Source organism: Pimephales promelas, chromosome 2, assembly GCF_988280905.1.
Source record: "Pimephales promelas chromosome 2, fPimPro1.hap1.1, whole genome shotgun sequence".
Taxonomy (NCBI): domain Eukaryota; kingdom Metazoa; phylum Chordata; class Actinopteri; order Cypriniformes; family Leuciscidae; genus Pimephales; species Pimephales promelas.
In genome coordinates this window covers 10261957-10282709 of record NC_142770.1, presented here as the reverse complement: position 1 = coordinate 10282709, position 20753 = coordinate 10261957, and the positions used below count along the sequence as shown (strand labels likewise).

At 36.3% G+C, this 20753-nt stretch overlaps 1 protein-coding gene across 1 annotated transcript; it reads left to right on the top strand.

Moving 5' to 3' along the window:
- Positions 1-4379: 4379 nt before the first annotated feature.
- On the top strand, positions 4380-19943 carry slc30a7 (solute carrier family 30 member 7). The gene is made up of 11 exons (XM_039682843.2): positions 4380-4546; positions 5059-5160; positions 6704-6817; positions 6967-7054; positions 7145-7274; positions 7361-7513; positions 7622-7672; positions 10794-10929; positions 17613-17703; positions 18966-19115; positions 19215-19943. The coding sequence occupies exons 1-11, from the start codon at positions 4467-4469 to the stop codon at positions 19260-19262; spliced, it is 1143 nt and encodes a 380-aa protein (XP_039538777.1). The 5' UTR covers positions 4380-4466; the 3' UTR covers positions 19263-19943.
- Positions 19944-20753: the final 810 nt, after the last annotated feature.

Sequence of the window (20753 nt, the reverse complement as noted above, 5' to 3'; positions counted from 1 at the left end):
GAAAACTTCAAATGTAAATCTTTTCGTTGGCATTGGTTGCATCCCCCAAAATTCATGGGGATATGATGCATGATCCATTTGTGACATAACCTATATTAAGGCATGAGCCTCATGTTATTCCAGGAAGCAGAGGTTTGCATCAACATGTATTCCGGAATATAGTTTGACCCACAATACGGCTGCGTGACCTTCCTCTGGATACGGCGTACAACTTGAAGATAGGGATTTTTTTTAAGACGTATTTGGCATGACGCTTGAGTTGTTAACCTCAGCACAATCTCTCTCAACCAGAGTACAAACTGTGCTTGAGATATTCAGCTACTGCGATGCTATGACCTCAAGAGCTGCTAGTCAGGAAAAGGGTTTCAAAGACTCTTTAAAGATTAAGATGAACCATTATTTGTTTCAATAATTCTATCCCTAAAACTCTATTGATTACCAAAAATTAGATATTTAAACATTTTTGACTTGGAAAAAAATTCTTCATGTCTTAAAGGGATAGTTCACTTTGAAATTAATTTTTGATATGTTTTAGCTTACCTCAAGGGCATCCAAGATGTTGGTGTCTTTGTTTCCACAGTATTTTCAATTTTGATATTTTTAGGTCAAACGTTTGTGTCTGTCAGTCATATAATGGAGGTCTATGGGGTCCACCTCAAAGAGCATGCACAGAGAAGTCCAAATTAAACATGATTTAATGACTCGTAAATGTAAGTACACATTGATGGCCTAAGACACGAAACAAGCGGTTTGTTACATCAGTATTTATATTAAAACAGTATTTATATCATTTTTACCTCTTGTAATCACAGCCTGATACAACCTACCTCTTGTAAACCACATTAAAAAAAACACAGGCTGAAAAAATCCCATTGATTTACATTGAAAGATCCACAGGGACCAGAATATCATATATGAAAATAATAGAAATTGTGGATTTTTGGTTAAAAAAAAATAAATAATAATAATACTCCGGTTTAAATACTTTCACATAACACTTAAGAATGGTTAAATGTTGCTACATGCAAAAGAGCCTGTTTAGTTGAACTGTCCCTTTAAGATGGGACCAAGTGTTAGCAGCCAACAGACTCTCTCTTTCGCTCTTTTTTATCAGATACAAACCGGCCAGAACAAACATTTGTACCTTCCTCTTGTTTAATTTACAGTTAATGTAGCCAAACTGAGGCCTCTCGTGTATAAAATCACACGCTGTATCTTACAGAGAGACTCTTCAGTCCAAACTATGAACACTGCGAAAAACACTGCGTCTCTCTTCACAACAATGGTTACATTTAGCCTGACACACATCTGGCCTAAATTTTTGTTTATGTTCTTAGCTTGCTTTCATTCTCTTATGGAAATAAGCAGTTGTAAGATGAGATCGTGATCCCTCGACTCACTCAATTTTGGTGGTGAAACTTGGTCTGACTACAAAGTCCTCATGTTATGTCTTTATAGAAGCTTTCCTCAAGGCCAGAACCAAGAATTTAATAATCAGAGCCCCTAAAGGTAGACATGGGGGATAAAAAAAGAGGTGTCAAGAATTTTTTAATTGCAAAACAACACTCAAAAACAGCATGAACACACAACGGACTGGTCTACGGGACATAAATTAAGCCTTTAAATAAAAGGGAGGGTTATTGGACTGTTTACACTGTCATATAAAAGAGCCTGCACATTGATAGGACATAGAAATGAACACAAAAAACCTGCCTAGTGTCTAGTGATGTAGTCTTGTGTAGTGAGTATGTTACTGTGAAATTTCTTTCATAATTTCTTTGAGTTAGACCGAACTTTTATTTTGTTGGGTTGTAGACATTTGAGTTTCTATGTGTTTAATAACTATTATTATTATTATTAGGCCTAATTGAAGTATACTCTACTGTGCAATAGTAATATATTTCTGTTATAATTTCTTCAAGTTATAAAGAACTTTTATTTTGACAGGTTGCCATAAAGACATCTATATCACGGATGGATCTCTAACTGCCGCAAACATATTCTCAAAACTCATTTATAACGTCTTCAAAATCAATATTTTGCTCTCTGACAGCTTCTTCAGCAGATCCACAATCAGTTGACAGTGACACGAATTAATATCCGATTGCGTTCAGTACTTGCTCTGCAGGAAATCGATGAGCCATTTCAAGTTTTGCTGATGATACTTCCTATTCTTTTGTTTTCTGTCTGCAGTAACTATGAGTGAAACGTCACTTCATCATTGCGTGTCAAAGATTGCCATATTGAGGAATAAAGATGAATTGCACTTATTGGTTTTTGACTCAATAGATTGAGGAATATTAAGAAGGTTGATGGTTAACTTTAAAAAAATGTATAATGAGGAGGCTATTGAACGACGTCCCGGGTCGATAAAGACCCGAGGTATATGCGTTTAAGGGTTACCTAACCGCCAGTAGTGGGCACTCATGCACCGTAAGCAGTTTCATATTCCACAAGAAATTGAGAATTCAAAACCGGAAAACTCCCATGTCATGATGTTTTTGGACACTGATGTCCATTTTAGGAAAAGTTGCACAAGTGTTCCTCATATTAACCATTGGTTGAACAGCGATCTGTGGTGTTCTGTCTATTTTTAGAAAACACCAAGTTGGACACCAACAAAAGCCTCGTTCTTCTCATGCATATTAATGAGATGTGTGGGAATACATTTGCTTAAGCCTCTCCCATGCCCTTTAAGATGCTCATGCATGTCGTAGAATTCAACACAAGGATCATTGTGTGAATCAATGAAAACTGCTTCGGACTGAAAAATGATCTTTAATTTCAGTTGCTCTGGAATTACTGAGCGGCTACCCCAACAAGTCAATGATTGAGATTTGCTTATGATCAGCGTTATATAATACAAGTGTCAGTTCACATTTGTGTAAATCAGGGAAAGCACATTGTGCACGTCTGGCTCACAGGCAACAGGCTGCTTGAGTTCCCAGTCCTGTCTGCTGAAGCAGTTACCATGGGAACACCCTTTTTTCCTCTAGTATTGAGGGAGCATTGAAGTGTTGTTTTTGGAGTATTTGAAATGCAGGTCTTGTGCAGTTTAGAATTTAGTTTCTGTTCATCTTTAGGTGTTAAACTTAGGCTTTACTAGCTATTTATTTATCACCTTTGAGTTCTTTATCGTAGCCTACTTGAATACTTAGCTAATTGTTTTATTTTACGTCATGTAGGCTAATATTTGAATTCTCTGAGATTAAAGTTTAGAGACCATCAAAACAGATTTTAATTTTATTTTGAGATTATAAAACTCACTTTTTTACATTACTGTTGTGTTTGTAACAACAATAATGATAGATCTTTAATTTTCTTTATCAGTTTTCATTTTAACTGAACCTAAATTTGAAGATTTGCCTGTATTAACAAAGTAAAATGTATAATATTCGGTATGTTTATGGAAGATGAAACATCACTTGACAGTTAACACATTTATTATTCTTGGGGAAATCTTTTTACACAAGAATAGATTCCTAAAAGAAAAAGAAAAGATCTTTGACCAAAGTTTCTACTAAAATCGTGTGCCTAACTTTATGATAAAAGAGTGACACCTGGTGGTTCTAAGCTGTAAAAACGTACAGTATTATCGATACTAAAAATACAGAAACACTCCAGCTGAGCTATGTTCTAACATACGTAGCCTAATCAAAGCAATTTCATAAATTAATATTCCGTTCTGTCTTTTTGAATATTATCTCTGATCAATACATTCACACAGAGAAGAAGCCTTTTACTTGGAAAACGTTTTGTATACAGTTATATGTATATATATTTAATATATAATTTTATATATATATAATATATATAATATTTGTAAAAAAAATCTGTAAAAAAATATTTTAATGATTCAAAATATTTCAAACAAATCAACTTAGATCATTTATGTAGTTCAGATGACATAAAATTTTGATAAATATCATACATGTTTCTGGTGGTTAATCCCCTTCATTGTATGAACTCAATTTTTCCATTTCAATGAACTTAAAATTTATATATTGACAGTTTTGTTGACAGAAGTCTTTCACTGTTTCACAATATCAAGAAGAAAAAAAAACATCTCAATTAACATAGGCTACATTTACAGTATGCAACCTTAACTATATAATAATTCTTATAAAATATGAATTTATTTTCTATTCATAATATCAATACAACAATAATAATAAAATTATTATAAAATTAATAAAATGAAATTGTATAAATATTTCTAACATGGATATATAAATGGATTTATTATTTAAAAGATGAATGAATGAAACATATTACACGAGATAAACATTGCACTGAGTCTGTACATCTATTAAAGAAAATCTGTGGGGTTTGTTCAATACAAGTTAGACCGGGTCAGTGACATGACGCACGCGACGTCGGCGCAATGACTTTCCGCTGCCTTGCGTCCAGACGCTCGTGAAGCCGCAGTGCTGCTCAACGGCTAACCGGAGACGCTTCGCTGAAACATGCTCCCGTTATCCATCAAAGATGACGAGTACAAGCCTGCCAAATTCAACTTGTTCGTCAAGTTATCGGGCTGGTTCAGGTAACTTAACGACGCTTAAATGTATAATAATTCATTGAGTTTCAGCTGTCGGTTTTGTATGGCTAATGCAGTTAGCATGCTAGTTAGCTCGCGAAACTGTATTAAAATGTGTCTATAAAACAGTATTTAGACTAATTCCTTCACAAAATATATAGAGTGAATAAATACATCCTTGAAAAGTTCATTTAACTGTTATGACAAGGAAGCAGACAGCTTCAGGATATCGTTCAGCCAGACAGATGTTAGCAAAGCGAAGTATGTAACGTTAGCGTTATAGTTCCTCTCAATTTGCTACGTTATTAAATTTGTCAAGATATATTCCACAACAAAACATGTCTATAAAGAGTGTATTTGGACCCTATGTCATTTTCCCAGAGCATTTAATTTTTATAAACTTCAGTCGTGTATTTGTTAGCTGTGGGTTTGCAGCCAGTCTGTCTGGTAAGTCCACTTTTTTCAATGAATCAGTCTGAAACCTCCCTCTCTATTTTTGTATTTGTGTTTCTCCCCAGATCAATTCTTGCCGATAAAACCTCTCGCAATCTGTTTTTCTTCCTGTGTTTGAACCTGTCCTTCGCGTTCGTGGAGCTGAGCTACGGCATATGGAGTAACAGGTAACGTCAACAGTAGGGAGCCAAACACAAGGATATGCCACGTATGTCTAATGTGGGATGAGCTAGTGTGCTTTTGTTTTGGGCCCTTACATCTGTTAGGGATGTTTTGAATGGGGTTTCTCCCATGATCTGATGTCATAGTCATCTTTGAAGTGAGATTGATGGCTTATCAAAACACTGGATGTGGCTCAAGACCCATTAAGGTGTTTTATATAGACAGCATAGGTACGTTTGAATGTTTAAAAATGCTTTTAATTCCTAAAAAATGTTTTTTAGTGAAGCAGATCTGGCTTGGTTGTGACAAACTGCTGAAATATTCCAAATATACCAAATATGGGGGAAGTGGCATTAACCATTTGATTTTGTATGCTATACATACTTTTATTGAGGTTGCAACATTGTTGGTTTAGACTTATATATGATATTTATTAGTAAATTGTGCACACTAACAGCAATTTGCAATAATGAATTTCACAGAATTTCTTTTTATTTTCAGTTTTATTTGAAATATTTTTTTTTTATGTTTGTTTTATTATTTTTGTTGTTGTATAATATAAGAATTTTTAATACACTGATAATATTATGCAAATTACACCATCCCACGAATGGGAGTACAGAAAGTGAAGCTTTATTTGTTATTATTATTACTTGATGAATAATAATAACAAAAATGTATAATTATAATATATAACATGTTATTATTGTAATAATAACTTATTATCATTACTATATTCATAATAATAATAAAAAAATATTATTATAATTATAATATAAAACAATAATTATGTATATTATTATTGTTAATTATAATAATTTATTTATACACTGATAATATTATGCAAATGTTAATAATTATTATTTTTTTAATCATCATTTCTTTGTTTACATTTTATCATTGTTGTTTAATATAACCATTTATCTAACACACTGATAGTATTATGCAAATTAATGACACAACTCCTACAAATGGAAGTGCAGATAGTGAAGGCATTATTATAATTATTTATTATTCTGTCAATAATAACAATAATTATGTTTTTTTTTTTACATTAAATTAATAGTGTTTATGTATAAATTATTACTGATTATAATTTATTTAATACACTGTCTGCCATTTGGAAATAATATGCAAATGGAAGTGCTTGCAGCAAACCTTGAATTATTTTAATAATTATATTCATAATAATTTTTTTTTTCCATTTTTTTCTCATTCTGTCATTTGAGAATGAGAAACTGAATTATTATTATTATTATTATAATGAACTATTTCATTGTATGTGTACATTTAAAAACAAATATAAACATTAATAAGAGTATAAATATGTTATTGTTTTATTCTCTGAATTTATCTATTTCATTGCACTGTTTGACCCACTTGCAACCAACAACACTTGAAACCCAAATCTCTTTCAGTATGAACATCTTTGTCTTTAAATGAAAGAGTGAATAATGTCTAACAAAAGGCCTTAGTATGGGGTGGGACGCAGTTCTCAGGTTTCATGATTATTAAACACTCCCCTTTTTGTGTTGCTTTGATTCTCAGTTTAGGTTTGATATCCGATTCCTTTCACATGTTCTTCGACTGCACGGCTCTCCTGGCAGGCCTTGCAGCATCAGTCATCTCACGGTGGAGGTCCAACGACTCCTTCTCATACGGGTGAGAGACCACATTTGTGCTAGAGTACCAATGACACAAGTTTCCTATTAAGGATATATTCACTTCTGCTTGCGTGGTGTTGACAGGAAACGCCTGTCTTTGGTTGCATCACTGTTCTTTCTTACAAGCGCATTTGATTATTTTTGTAGGTATGTCAGAGCAGAAGTTCTCGCGGGCTTCGTGAACGGCCTTTTCCTCATCTTTACCGCCTTCTTTATCTTCTCAGAAGGAGTAGAGGTACGTACGATTATAAGATTATAGTTAATTCACTTGACACTGATCCACTAAAATCTATCTATGAATGATGCCATCTCGTCTTCTCACCAGAGGGCGCTGGAACCCCCTGATGTGCACCATGACCGCTTGCTCCCGGTGTCTATAGCAGGGCTGTTGGTGAATCTTGTAGGAATATTCGTTTTTCAGCATGGGGGACATGGACATTCACACGATGGTGGAGGTAAGCATCTTGTAACTATTAGGTGAAACCGGTCCGAGTCGTTCACACACGTGCTTCATCATAGATGTCTCTTGTTTAAAATTAAGGTCATGGCCACAGTCATTCTCTGTTCAATGGGAATGTGGGACATGGACACAGTCATGGAGACCACGGCCACAGTCATGAGTCCAAACATGGACATGATCATGGGCATTCACATGGAGGACATGGCCATTCACATGACGACCCCCACTGCCACGGTATGACCCTCAAGTTATCTCACTCATATAATGCATCAGATATGTTATTTGGTGTCCTCATCCATACATCGTGATGGTGTCTGAAATCTGTCTTGTCTGTGTCCTCAGATGACCAATCACACACACCGGGGAAAGGCGCCAGCAAGCAGATATTACAAGGTATGTTTTCTTATTTATGTTTAGCCACCTCCAGATGGCGCTAGAGAACTCTTGTTTAACGATAATCAGCATGCTTTATAGCAAGGTACTAGATATGAAAATATTTACAACCACATAAATCTGGTCTAGACAGCTTTTTCCTCTTTCATAGGCGGTCAATATTTTGAGTTCTTTGTAGATGAGCTTCTGTAGTCGTAGCAATTCTGAAAATGATCCACCTTCATTTAAACAAGCAAAACACTTGAAATGAGTGGTCTACATCTGATGTGACTGGATGATGTGTGACATCTCTGACCATGTGACACCTCTGACCTCTGAACCTGGTTTACACTGATACTAGAGCAAGTGCTGTACACTGTCGCTTTAAATCCCTTTGTCCGAGCTTGTGTGGGAAAGAGCAGAGCAGAGAAAGTAGTTTGTCCCCTTCATCCTGGCACACACAGAGAGAGAATGGATCCTTTGGGAGGCCTGCTCGAGGGAGAAAGAACGGGGCACTGAAGGGAGGACCATGTAGAGAAGGAGAAGGGGGAGGGGAGGAGGTGACAGTGCAAAAGGTTACGCTGCCTCCATCCCAGCCGAGGATCCTCTTCTCACTCACTGTGATGAATTGCAAGTAGATTGTCCCAACCTTCCATCCTGAAGCTCGTCATGTCTATTTTGACTGTTTGGAATAGCATTCTAGTGTACTACTCTTGCTTTTTACCCAGAGCTTAGTATGCATAGAATACTTGGATGTACTGTATTTGCTAAAATGTGTAGTATGCAATATAATGCACTGCACAGACTACTGTTCCCCAAAATGCAATGCCAATGGTTGACATTTTCACACAATTAGCATCATTATTATATTGTATTTCAATATTGTAACTTTTTTTTTTAAATACTGGTTATATAAATATTATTAATTTTCCAAAATAATGTTATTTGGGGAAAATATAATGGAATATATATAAATCTATAAATTATTATTAGTAGTATTAGTGTTAGTATCATTATGAGATGAAAATGTTATTGACGTTATTTTACCAAAGATAAATATTTTCATTAATAATAATAATAATGATAATAATTAAAAAAAATAATAAAAAAGTAATTTGACATTATTTTAATTCCTTTATTAGTATTGTTATTACTAAATTAAAATGGTATTATTATTATTTTACAAAAATATTAAGGAAATTAATATATTTATAATATTACAAATAGTGATATATTTTATCAAGTGTTTTATTTTTTTAATTAACCAATTTAGGCCTAAAACGCCTGCTAAAAAAGGCCTTTTTATGCCCAAGTACTTTTCTGTAAACACCCTCTCAAAAGGGTTTTCAGAAATATTTTTCAAAATTTGTCAAAGCCTACTAAAATCTTAATTTCTTAGATAACAAACATGTAATAAAAAGCCGACGCCGCTCGAAATGATGCAGACACGTTTGCCAGGCTTAATAATGACTACGCACAGATGCGCGATCCAGTCTTAAAGGTAAACGCTCACAGATGAGTGATCTGGTTTTAATTGGTTAATAATAGTATTGTATTGAATATTATAACCAAAACAAAAACTTTAAGGCAATTTTCTTTTTCAGTTGTATACTGTTCCCTTTAGTATTGTATTGTCTTAATTGTTGGCAGTATATACTATTCCAAACACAGCCTGTTTATAAGGACGCGGCGAGCTCCAGCATTCTTGTTATTTTTCTAGTATTTGCTTTGACCACATTTGGACAGGGGTCTTCACTTATTAGGGAGTTTGCTCCAATACTGCGGTCATGCTTTCTGCAAAACTGAGTAACCGCAAGTATGTCATCTGATTCTGGGGAAAGGAAAGGACTTAGTGGACTGTCTCATTGCGTGCCATCACACCACAGTCCACAACTATTCTCCAGTGTCACGACAGGACAGCCAGTACAGACCATTGAGTTTAGGAAATGTTGACTAACTCACTTCAAGGTTTTAGCGTAGGATTGTTTGTTTTGATATATTCTGGAGATTTTGTCGGGGAGGAGAGTCTTGCAGGTTAGCTATCCATTCTAGGATGTTCTCGATTACCTGTTTGTGGAATGACATTATCAATTTGAGGGTTACCACTAGACATGGTATCCCAGACAGCAAGTTATGACTGTGGGTCCTAGAAAATGTTGTATCCTCATCTCAGACTCCATATTTACTCAATATTAGTGATTTTTAAGTGAAAACTAGGACCTTTCATGTAGACAAAAGCCCTAGTGCTGGGGTTTTCAATGCACTGCACTTATTTTTATATAATTTGTTATATAATTTGTTATACATATTAAAGATTTAGTTATTATTACATATATTAATACTATTTTGAGCTATTGTAAAATATATTTAGAATATTTTTGTGTATATTTATATACATAAACATTACCTTTCAAAAGATTGAGGTCAGTATTAAGGATGCACAATATATTGACCACCATATCGGTATCGGCCATATTTAAATTTTTAATGGTAGCGTTATCGGCTCGATAAGAAAATTTGGATTTAGATTTTGATTTATCAGCCAATATATATATCTCTTATTGGCTTTGAAATATAAAGAATTATTAGTTATTGGTATCGGCTAAAATGTTCATATCTTTGCATCTGTAGTCAATATAAATGTAAATATGTAGAACAATTCACCTTTGTTCAACAAGGATGCATTAAATTCATCAAAAGTGTCAGTAAATACATTTATAATGCTAAAAAAGATGCGGTTCTGTTGAACTTTTGAAGATTGCTGATGTTTTTTCCCACAAGAATAAAGCAGATGATCAACATTGATCATCATAATTATCAGAAATGTTTCTTGTGCTCAAAATCATCATATTAGAATGATTTCTAAAGGATCATGTGACTGAAGACTGGAGTAATGAAGCGTTGCATCACAGGAATAAATTACATTTCAAAATGTACTGAATTAGGAAACAGTTATTGTAAATTGTAATAATATTTCACATTATTGCAGTTTTTTTACTGTATTTTTAAATCAAATAAATGCAGCCCCGGTGAGCATAAGAGACTTATTAAAGACGCATTTAAAAAATGTTTAGGTTTTGGAACAACTAACATTCACATTTTGTTTAGCAGATGCTTTCATCCAAAATTTTCTTCATTGCAGGAGTTTTTCTTCACATTGTTGCGGACACATTGGGCAGTGTCGGAGTCATCATATCAGCCATCCTAATGCAGAAATACGACCTGATGATCGCAGACCCTATCTGCTCCATGCTCATCGCTCTTCTCATAGGAGTGAGGTGAGTACGCACACCTCGGCCCACGCTATTATGAGCATTGACCTCTCTCGACTCTGCTCTAGACATCCTCCACCCTCAACCCCACCCAGAAACCCTCAACAGCACCCAACACCGATCATACAAAAGCCACTTCACAGTGCCCTTCACTAAGAGGCCTGTAAAGCCGTTGGCACTCCAGCCGGGTGAATTACAGGATACACGCTCGGAGGGTGGAGCCCAGGGCACTTTTTCAACATGTGGCAAAGCCAGAAAACCCAGCACTGGAGTCTCTCATGTGGCATTTTTCAAACGACTCCAGTCGAGCTGGAAAAATGCGTGCTTGTCTTGCATTCTTTGTTCGCTTTTGAAACCTACCAAATCTACCATTCCTCCTGCATAATCTCGGAAAAAGCATCAGATAGTTTTATGGTGATGAATAGACTTCGTTTTTTTTCTGTGTGATGTGCGTAAAGGCTGTGTAAATTTGAGCAGGAGCTGCTGTGCGTGTGTGTGTGTGTGTGCCCCATGTTTAAATTGCAGATGGCCTGTGGTTACTGTGCTTCAGTGAAATACCCCCGTTCCGATGGAGAACGCGGCCCCCTTTCCCGTATATTCATCTCGTCTCTCCAACCCCCCTCTTCCTCGCTCTTGTCCGTGTTTGAGGCTTTTCTTCTCCCTCTGGAATGTGGTGGCGATCTGTGAATGTTACTGCAACAAAGGCATCTTTTAAGATGGATTTTTCCTTCTCTTTGTTTCTCAAAGAGGGGAGGTTTATGTCGGAGACCCCAGATTAGACATTTTTTTTCCCCCTCTGTTCTTGAGTTTTCCATGCAGTTCTGGAGTGGCTAATGCTGAGAATTGAGAGTATGGAGGCTTTCCCATATTGCACCTGCGTGACGACGTCTCGATCTCATTCAGGTGCGATGTGGAGGTGGATCTGGTATGGCACACGCACAAAGGTTTCACATGAAAATGGAAAGCCCTTCATTTCCAGACCACATAATTAGAACAGAGCTTAGCCTCCTTCTCATGAAGCTCTAGACGTCTCGTTCCTGTGGTCCATATGTAGACATTGTCTTTTGACGCTAAAAGATTTTGATAACACAGTTTGTTTTGGTTTTCTCAGACCTCAGATTAAGAAAACATTTGTGCCTGGCTGTGTTCATAGTTGAATTCTAGCATATTGGGCAGTATAAGTACTGTTCAAATGTTTTGGGGTTGGAGATTTTTTATTTTTTATGGGGTTGGTAAGAAGTCTCTCCTGCTCTTCTGAGACTAGGCACGAAATGTGATAAATTGCTTTGTTTCTTTAATGGATAAAAGCGTCTTCTACATATGTAGCCTAATAAATATTATAATAATGATGATAATTATTATTATTATTATTTGCGGACACGGACCCAAAACACACCGCGTCTTCTAAGTCAGGTGACCTGTAAATGCGCAAAACCCGTTTCCATTGCAGTTTCGCAAAATATTCCTTTTTCGAACTGCCTGAAAAACCTCGTCATGCGAGCGTAAAAACTTTTTTGGGATAAACGGGAGTTTTTGCGAAATTGACGTGTTTCCATTGAGCGTATTTCAATTTGCGCAATTTGAAGGGTAATAGAAACATGGCTACTTTTGATTAAAAAAAATGCTGTATAGAGTCTGCTACACTTTAAAAATATTTTGTGGAACAGTATGTCAAATTGCTTCATTATGGAATGATTAAGCATTCCAAACAACATTCTAAATCACATGACCCAAATTAAAACTTTTTTTGTATTTTTAATTAAATTTTAAGTAAAAATTGGTCAAAGAATGAGTTAAAAGAAGTTAACTTCTGATTGGAAGGCCATGTCAAACAACATTGCATTATGGGATAGTGTGCTTGTTTTCGTCCATATAATGAACGTCAGTGGGGACCAAAACAATTTTGTACCCCATTGACTTTTTTTCAAAGTAATTTATGTTGTGTTCCATTTGTATGTGTTCCATAAAACCATAGACTGTAAAAAAATATGGACAAAGCGTCTGTGACGTCACCCATAGGCTTTCTGAAGAACAGTTTTGAGGCTGTTTATGGGGGTATGGGTGGCGCCATACTGGAAAATCTTGGGAAATACAAAATACAAATGTTCAGAAAGGATACAGAGGTGGTATGATGTGTTGTGTCAGATCATGGCCAAGACGTCAAACTCCACTCGGCGCAGTTATATCCACTCCACTCTTATATCTAAATATGATCTAAACTAACGAGTTAGAACATATCCAAAATTACAATAAAAGTCCATGGGACCAACCTGTAAAAGCATGAATTCATGCTGTGAAAACGGACATTTTAACATGAGGTCTATGGACATTTGCTCCCTATTGGGAGCTCCCTCTAGCGAATTTTTGGTGTATTGCAGTTTTTCGCACTTCGGGTAGGCTTCATTTTTCAGATTAGAATGTTGACGCTTTGATAAAACACCCATTTTGCCAAATGTAAAAGGTCCGAAATAGTAGTATTCTAGTGTGCTATTCTGAAAACAGCCCAAGAAAAGTGATGCGTTATCCAGAACTAGGCTTAATGTGTTTGGGGAAACCTGCCTGTTGCGTATATAGATTTATTAAACACATGATACCAGTATGAAAGATGTGGACCAAAGCAATGCATTCATCTGCAACTCTAGACTCTCTTATGCGTTTGAACTTCATGTCTGTGTACGTCTGGCGCAGCAGAACCATTTATTGTTCGAGTCTTGAGAGAGATAAACCATAATTGGCCACGTGGAATGTCTGTGGTTCTTCGTTTGATCGTTAAGATGGACTTTGCTTTGCTTGGACAGCGTTTTTCCCATGCACCCCACATTGTGAGATTAATATTCTCAGTAGAGTGCCTTATTTTGATCCAGCCATCTTGCTCACATTCAGATGTTTGACCTGTCATAAGGGTGATGGACTTCTCCTTCATCAGCCGCACCTGAGGTGCTGCTGATGACCCAAGTCCGTGGCACTCTCTGCGAAAGACCCCCCGCTGTACGCGAACAGGGGTGTGTTTAGCTAAGGCCGCTCTGGGTGCGGTAGCCTTGCTTTAGGGGGATATCTGGGGAGCTGTCTTGGTACCCTGTGATTAGTAAGAGGGAGTGGAGGAGTCCTGCTGCTGTGACCTACAGCAGTCCCCCACCACCAAAGTCTTCCAAAGACCGCTAATCGCTTTGGGCCGCAAGGAACGTTAACAGTAATTAACATTTGTTCTGGGTGTACTAAGCAGGGCCTTTGAGGATTGATTCTCCCCAAAGCTGCTTTTGTTTCATGTTACAGTGTTTTTCTTTGATTTACTTTGTTAATTCACATAATTTGCTTTAGCACCGTGTGCTGGCTGCAAAACTAGCTACTTTACACTGTACTTTTTTTTTCTGAATTCTAATTCATGGTGTTTAATTTGGTGGGGAACAAGCCACATATACATAATTTGATTATTTTTTGGATAACATTTCATTAAAATACATACAAAAATAAAATGCATGGTTTATATATACTTTAATGAAGAAATGTTATGCAGTAATAATTTAAATATGTAGTGTATTAGGGCTGTGAAACAATTAATCGCGATTAATCGCATCCAAAATAAAAGTTTGTTTACATAATATATGTGTGTAGTGTGTATAATTATTTTGTATATGTAAATACACACATATGCATGTATAAATTTAAGAAAAATGGGTTATTAATATATCAAATATTTATATTTATGTATAATATTAATTTTGTATATACATGCAAATATTTTTTAAATATATACGTGTGTGTATTTACATATACAAAATAATTATACACACTACACACACATGTATTATGTAAACAGAAACTTTTATTTCGGATGCGATTAATCATGATTAATCGTTTCACAGCTCTATAGTGTATGCATATTAATATATTTATTAGGCTAGATAATATTATTAATATATAAAATGTATTAATCTAATATATAATGACTTATTTAGTGAAAAAAATAAATTGTAGTCTCTAAATATGTTTTTTTTTTTTTGTATTTTAAAAATAAAATATTTAATTTTAATTAGTCTTAAGGTGAAATGACAGACGATTCATCCAGGTTTTCTTAAAGTGTCTCGTATATTCAGATTGGAACCCTTTTTACAAATACACTTTGTGGCAAGAGAGAATTTTTTTGTATTATTAATCATTTATAGTGAAGTATTGGCAGAACTGGTCAGATGTTCAAATGTCTGTAGACACTCGTACTACAAAAATATGCCCTTGAATCTAGACATACATTTTTATGTTCAAGGCTTAATAGCTATTTGAGCATAACTTGAGTGCAGTAGGTTCCTTGCAGTAAAGCATCTTAAGCTTTTTGTGGTAGAATCCCAAGCACTTCTTGCCCTAGAAATGGAAAAGTTTGTTTCCTTTTCCATATAAATGTCAAGTTAAAAGTACTTGCTTTAATTCCCACAGTGCTGATTCAGACGCAGACTTCACGAAGGTCACATCATTCCTGCGGTGGTCTGGTGTCATAAATGCTTCTGCGCTCCAATTAGGGACTCGGGTTGTCTGAGCGTGATAACCAATAATTTCTGTGCGGTTTAGAAGTGCTTGTGTTTTACTGTGACTCCAAGCTGGTTTCCAAAAGGTTTGTTCGACATTCGTCCGTGCAGAAATAATGTATCCTGATAGTTGCCCTGACCTAGGTGGTGACATTTTGTCTATGTCACTGGGCAGCTTACCCTTGACATTCGCACGTAATTGTATTTTGGACGGCTGAGTCATTAATGTAAGTGCATCACAGGGTTTTTTGGACAGGTTAGCGATCAAGCACCAGTGAACGGTGAGTGCCTCTGTTTCAATGAACAGGAAGGTGTGGAACAATAGTATGATGTCAGAGGTCTAAGGTACCCTCATCCAGTACTTTCCTGTTTTCATTTTATTTTCTAAAAGAGGGACAAACAGACCAGTTACTGAGAGGAATGCACATTGGCCAGTTTTATAATGACTTGTCACATAGGAAGGTGTTCTGTAATGTGACATGCTATACTCCATATAACACTATTTTAAATAGCATTTGAGTCTTAATTCTTCCTTATTAATGAATGCAACTTTTATAATCTAATTTTAATAAAGAGTCTACATGGAATAGTAGTATATAAAATTGCATATATAACATTTTAAAATAATATCTATATATATATATATATATATATATATATATATAAAATTACATATATATAATAGTAGTATATAAAATTGAATTGTAGTATTGGAATAGATTGAATAGTATTGGAATAAAATTGGTATATTAAATTGGTATATATCCAATTTTGGTATATATGCATATATATTATATATTGGTTTATACCCAATAAAATTAGTATATATATACAATTTTAATAAAATAGAATTGGAATAGTAATATATAAAATTGCATACAGTATTTAATATTTTAAAATTATATATATATATATATATATATATATATATAATGCGGTCATTCTGCTAGTAGACTTGATTCATTTTACTTTCCAGGTGTCCTTTGGACGAGACGGACCAATCAGGCTCTGGTGTCATGTTCCTAAATGGCTTTTATATAGATTACCAGTTTGTTTGGTTGCTTGGTAAACCACAGTCATTTTAAGTGAAGTATTAACAAAAATGTTTGCATGCGTTGCAATTTAACAAGTGCATTTAACGCATTACCTAATGTTACTTGACCACAAAGAGTGCTGAGTAGTCAGTAAAGCTATAGATTGGTCTGGAGTGGAGTGCTATTATTACTCGTCATCTGTGCTCTCAAAGTAGGGCAGTGAAAGTCTGTAGCACCTGACAGGAACACTCAAAACATGACTATTGTGGAATCGAAGCCTTGTGAGTAATATGATTGCAGTTTGTAGTCATTTATCTAAACAATGTTGGGGCAAAATATTTTGAAGGCTGACATTGTTGCTGTTTTGACTTTTTTTTTTTTTTTAGGAAGGTCAAATGTGAAATGCTTCTTTGTTGATTGCCACATTTGTGTTTCAGTGTTGTGAAGGTCTAAAAGAGACAACGATCAGCTTCTCCACTTTGGCGTGTCCCAAACTGAGGCTGGGGTTTCAGGGACGAGTTCAGGAGAATGTGGGCTTGATAGAGTAGATTAGGGACCGGTAAAGGAGTCCAAACCAAGGAACCCTCTAATGGTTCCCAGATGGAGCAGTGGTCAGGCCTTGAAGGTTTGAAAGAGGACTGATGACTTTATAAGATGCTGGCCTAGCCAAGACCTAGCTTTGATGGGGCAGAAACGGCTGACTGGTTAGGAGAGAAATAGTCTTAGTCCTTACCTAACCAGTCAACCGTTTCTGCCAAGTGATTCTTCTGCAGAATGAATGGGTTTGGATGTCTATCCTAGTGTGCTCAGGGTTGCTTGCTGGCTCACACGCACTACAGCTGTTGGAATGACATCAGCACAACTCTCTGCTACTCCACCCCAACTATAAGATGGGCAAGTTTATGTTGGACCATGTTTAGCATGCCCTGAAAAAATCATGACAAACAAGAACTCTTTTCATTAGGATTAGGACAGAATTTCCTTTCCCCTAGTTTTATAACAAGATGCGTCAAGCCCCAATGACGTCTTTATGTGTGGCGCCCCTTCCCGTTGCCCGAGTTTGCCTTGTACTTGGCGCCCCATTGAGTTAATTTCTGATAGAACGGCGACTTATTTCTCACTTTCCTCTTTCCCACAGTGTGGTTCCTCTGCTCAGGGAGTCCATTGGGATCTTGATGCAACGGACGCCTCATTCTCTGGACCAAGCCCTTCCTGAATGCTACCAAAGGGTGAGTCACCTTCCATCTCCTGGATCCTGTTCTTCATATTTGGCTACTTGGTTAGAGAGAGTTTCAGGATAATATGATATGAACTGGGATAGTAGCCAAGTTGTCCCAAAAATTAACTAGCTAACCAAGTAGGCACATTTGAAGATTCAGGAACTTGACACCTTATTGAGGGTCTGATCTTTAAAGTTTATCCCGCTGCAAAATGGTGGGTTGTCCTTAAACATTTCCAGATAACCAACAAACGTGGCCTTAATGACCACCAGAACCTCCTCAATTTGTCCCGTTGCAAGGTTGCATTTGCTAACCAGGGGTGCGTTTCCCGTACAACGGCGTAGTTCGCTGCATCACTACCATAGTACTATGCATTGTTGGAGAAATCAACTAGCTAGTCACGACTGTTTCCCGAAACCCATTTTCGCAAAGTATCGTTCAACCACGTTGGTTTCGCACGTAGTGGAGTAATAACTATTTTTAATGATCCAATTAACGATAGATTTTTTACTATAATTTACAAACATGTCATCTGAGGACTATTTCAAATTGTTCTCAGTTGTTTTGCTTTATTACCAGACTCAATATTTAGCCCGTTCTTACATAGTAGAGCACGTTCGCACATGCGCACTCTTCAAACACGTTACTTAAAATCTTTTGACAACCTAAAAGACGTAAATTACATTTGTATGTATTCTAAATAAAAGGCACCGGTTGTACTGAATGTCAGCTTGCTTATTTTGTTCAAGATAAGGATTAATTACGTCGAGAGCTGTCGTTCAAACCACACAACTTTGCGATGCTGTTTGCGAATGTTCGTTAGAACGATTGTTTCGGGAAACACCGACTCGTTAAACTATGCTGATAATGACGGAACTTGCGACCATAGTTGGCTAACGATGCTTTCGGGAAACACACCCCAGTAACGTTCTTTCAGACTGATCTCATGAAATGGCGTATGTATGACACGCCAATTCGTATTTCCATTTTTGGCGTGCTATCAATACGCATAATCGCTTTTCGGCGTGTTTATGAATGCCGTTGACTTAACATTACAAAATAAAATATCGCTCCCCAGATGTAGATCTACATTTTGCTTCGCTTCGCTCGGAAATTTAGCGGCGTAGACATACACGCGGAATCACTCGGACATTTAATGGCGTAGACATGCACGCGGATAGCTCAAAATGCGTATAGATAACACGCCACTTGATTTGAAAGTGGTGTGTATGTTTACACAAAAGTCATGATGCCATGTTGGTTCTTTGCAGGTCCAGCAGCTTCAGGGGGTCTATAACCTTCAAGAACCTCACTTCTGGACCCTTTGCACAGACGTCTACATCGGTACACTCAAACTCCTTGTGGCGCCCGATGCAGATTCTAGATGGCTCCTCAGCCAAACGCACAACATTTTCACACAGGTGGGGACTGTTGGGAAATACAGCTTTAACATAGTCATCTCGTCCATTAAAGGTCGTTTCAAAGTTTCCATTATATGATCTTTTCCGCCCTGTGCCCAGGTTGGCGTCAGACAACTGTATGTTCAGATTGAGGTGGCTGCCATGTAGGAGTCTGCCAAATTCCTCCTGATCTTTGGGAGTCCCTGGACCAAAGACCTTCTGTGCTGCTGTGGGGAAGTTCTCCACCTCAACCCATCTCTTTGGGTTTCTGTCGCTCCACCTCCATCTTGGATCAAGATGGAGCTGGTGCAGTCCAGCAGTCTGACTCCACTCTTGCCAGAAAACGACATCTGACCAGCAACATCAATCTGATGTTTTGGAGGGAAGAAAGAACTTGCAACATTTTTGCACCCTCTTGGTCATTTGAAGTTTGTTTTTGAAGTTCCCCATTGCTTTTTACTATTATGATCCCACCAAACTGTTTCTATTCCTCATAATTGTCGCCATTTTCCATGATCAGAATGGGGTTTTAATTATTGGTGGTATGAATGTGGAGTTCAGTGGACATTTGTAAAAAAACAAAAAAAAAACAAAATAGCAGTATGTGATTCATTGACTCTTTTTGTACATCGCCTGCTTTGTGTTTCAGTTGCACAGTTGTAAAGAGATGCAGAATTTGTTTGCTGATGCCATTATGTAAAGATAAACAGATTTGCCTGCATTTCTTAAGTGCCTTTCTAAAAACGATCATGGACAATCGCTTGGACCGGATTTGATGGTCAACATGAATGCGATGAAAACTGGATCTTTATGAATTTGAGTTGTCTACAATTAAAATATTCCTTTGCATTTGGCTTTTCTGGTTAATGCATGGTGGAACAAGTCTCTAAAACCTCATATCAACAGAACGACAAGGAAGCAGCTGTTTTCAAACATAAATCTGATGCATGGTTTAAATGGAAATCGTTAACTCCTATTTCACTTTTATTTTTAATGCACAAAGAAGCCAACTTCAACATATTTGCAGTAAAATGTCAGAGGCTATTACTGTTTGTTTTCCTTTCAAGTAATAGGTGGAAACAGTTAATCAAGATTGGTCAGTCCTGTCTAGACGCAGACCTTTTCCAGTTTGAAATGGCTTGATTTCCTTAAGTGATTTTCTCAATATAAACCTTTTACCTTGTTTTCAGCTGTAATTATATAAATAAGCAAAACAAAAAAAATATTTTGTTCTGCAATAGTTCGAAGAAAGGTCAAATGAAAATGTTTGATTGCTTTTGAATGGTCCAATTATGTATTTTTCAGGACAAAATCAGTGTCAAACCAATTGTTAAACCTTATGTTTACAGACTTATCCAAATTGCACCAACTTGTCAGATTTGATCTTAATTGCTTTAATGTTAGGTAAAATATTCATGAGCCATAATATTGTTTAACAATGGGTTTAATGCAGTGTTTTCAACCCTACTACTGAAAGGGTATAAATACAATTTCACACTGAAATTTCACTTCTCCTTTGTAAGAATAAACCATGTTTCTTTGAGAAACGCAAAGGATATTCTTGAGTGTGTTATCACAGAACCAGTTTCAACCAGTTATTTCTTAAAATAATGTTAACTGGAAATACAAAACTGTTCTGAAAAAATAAAATAAAACCAT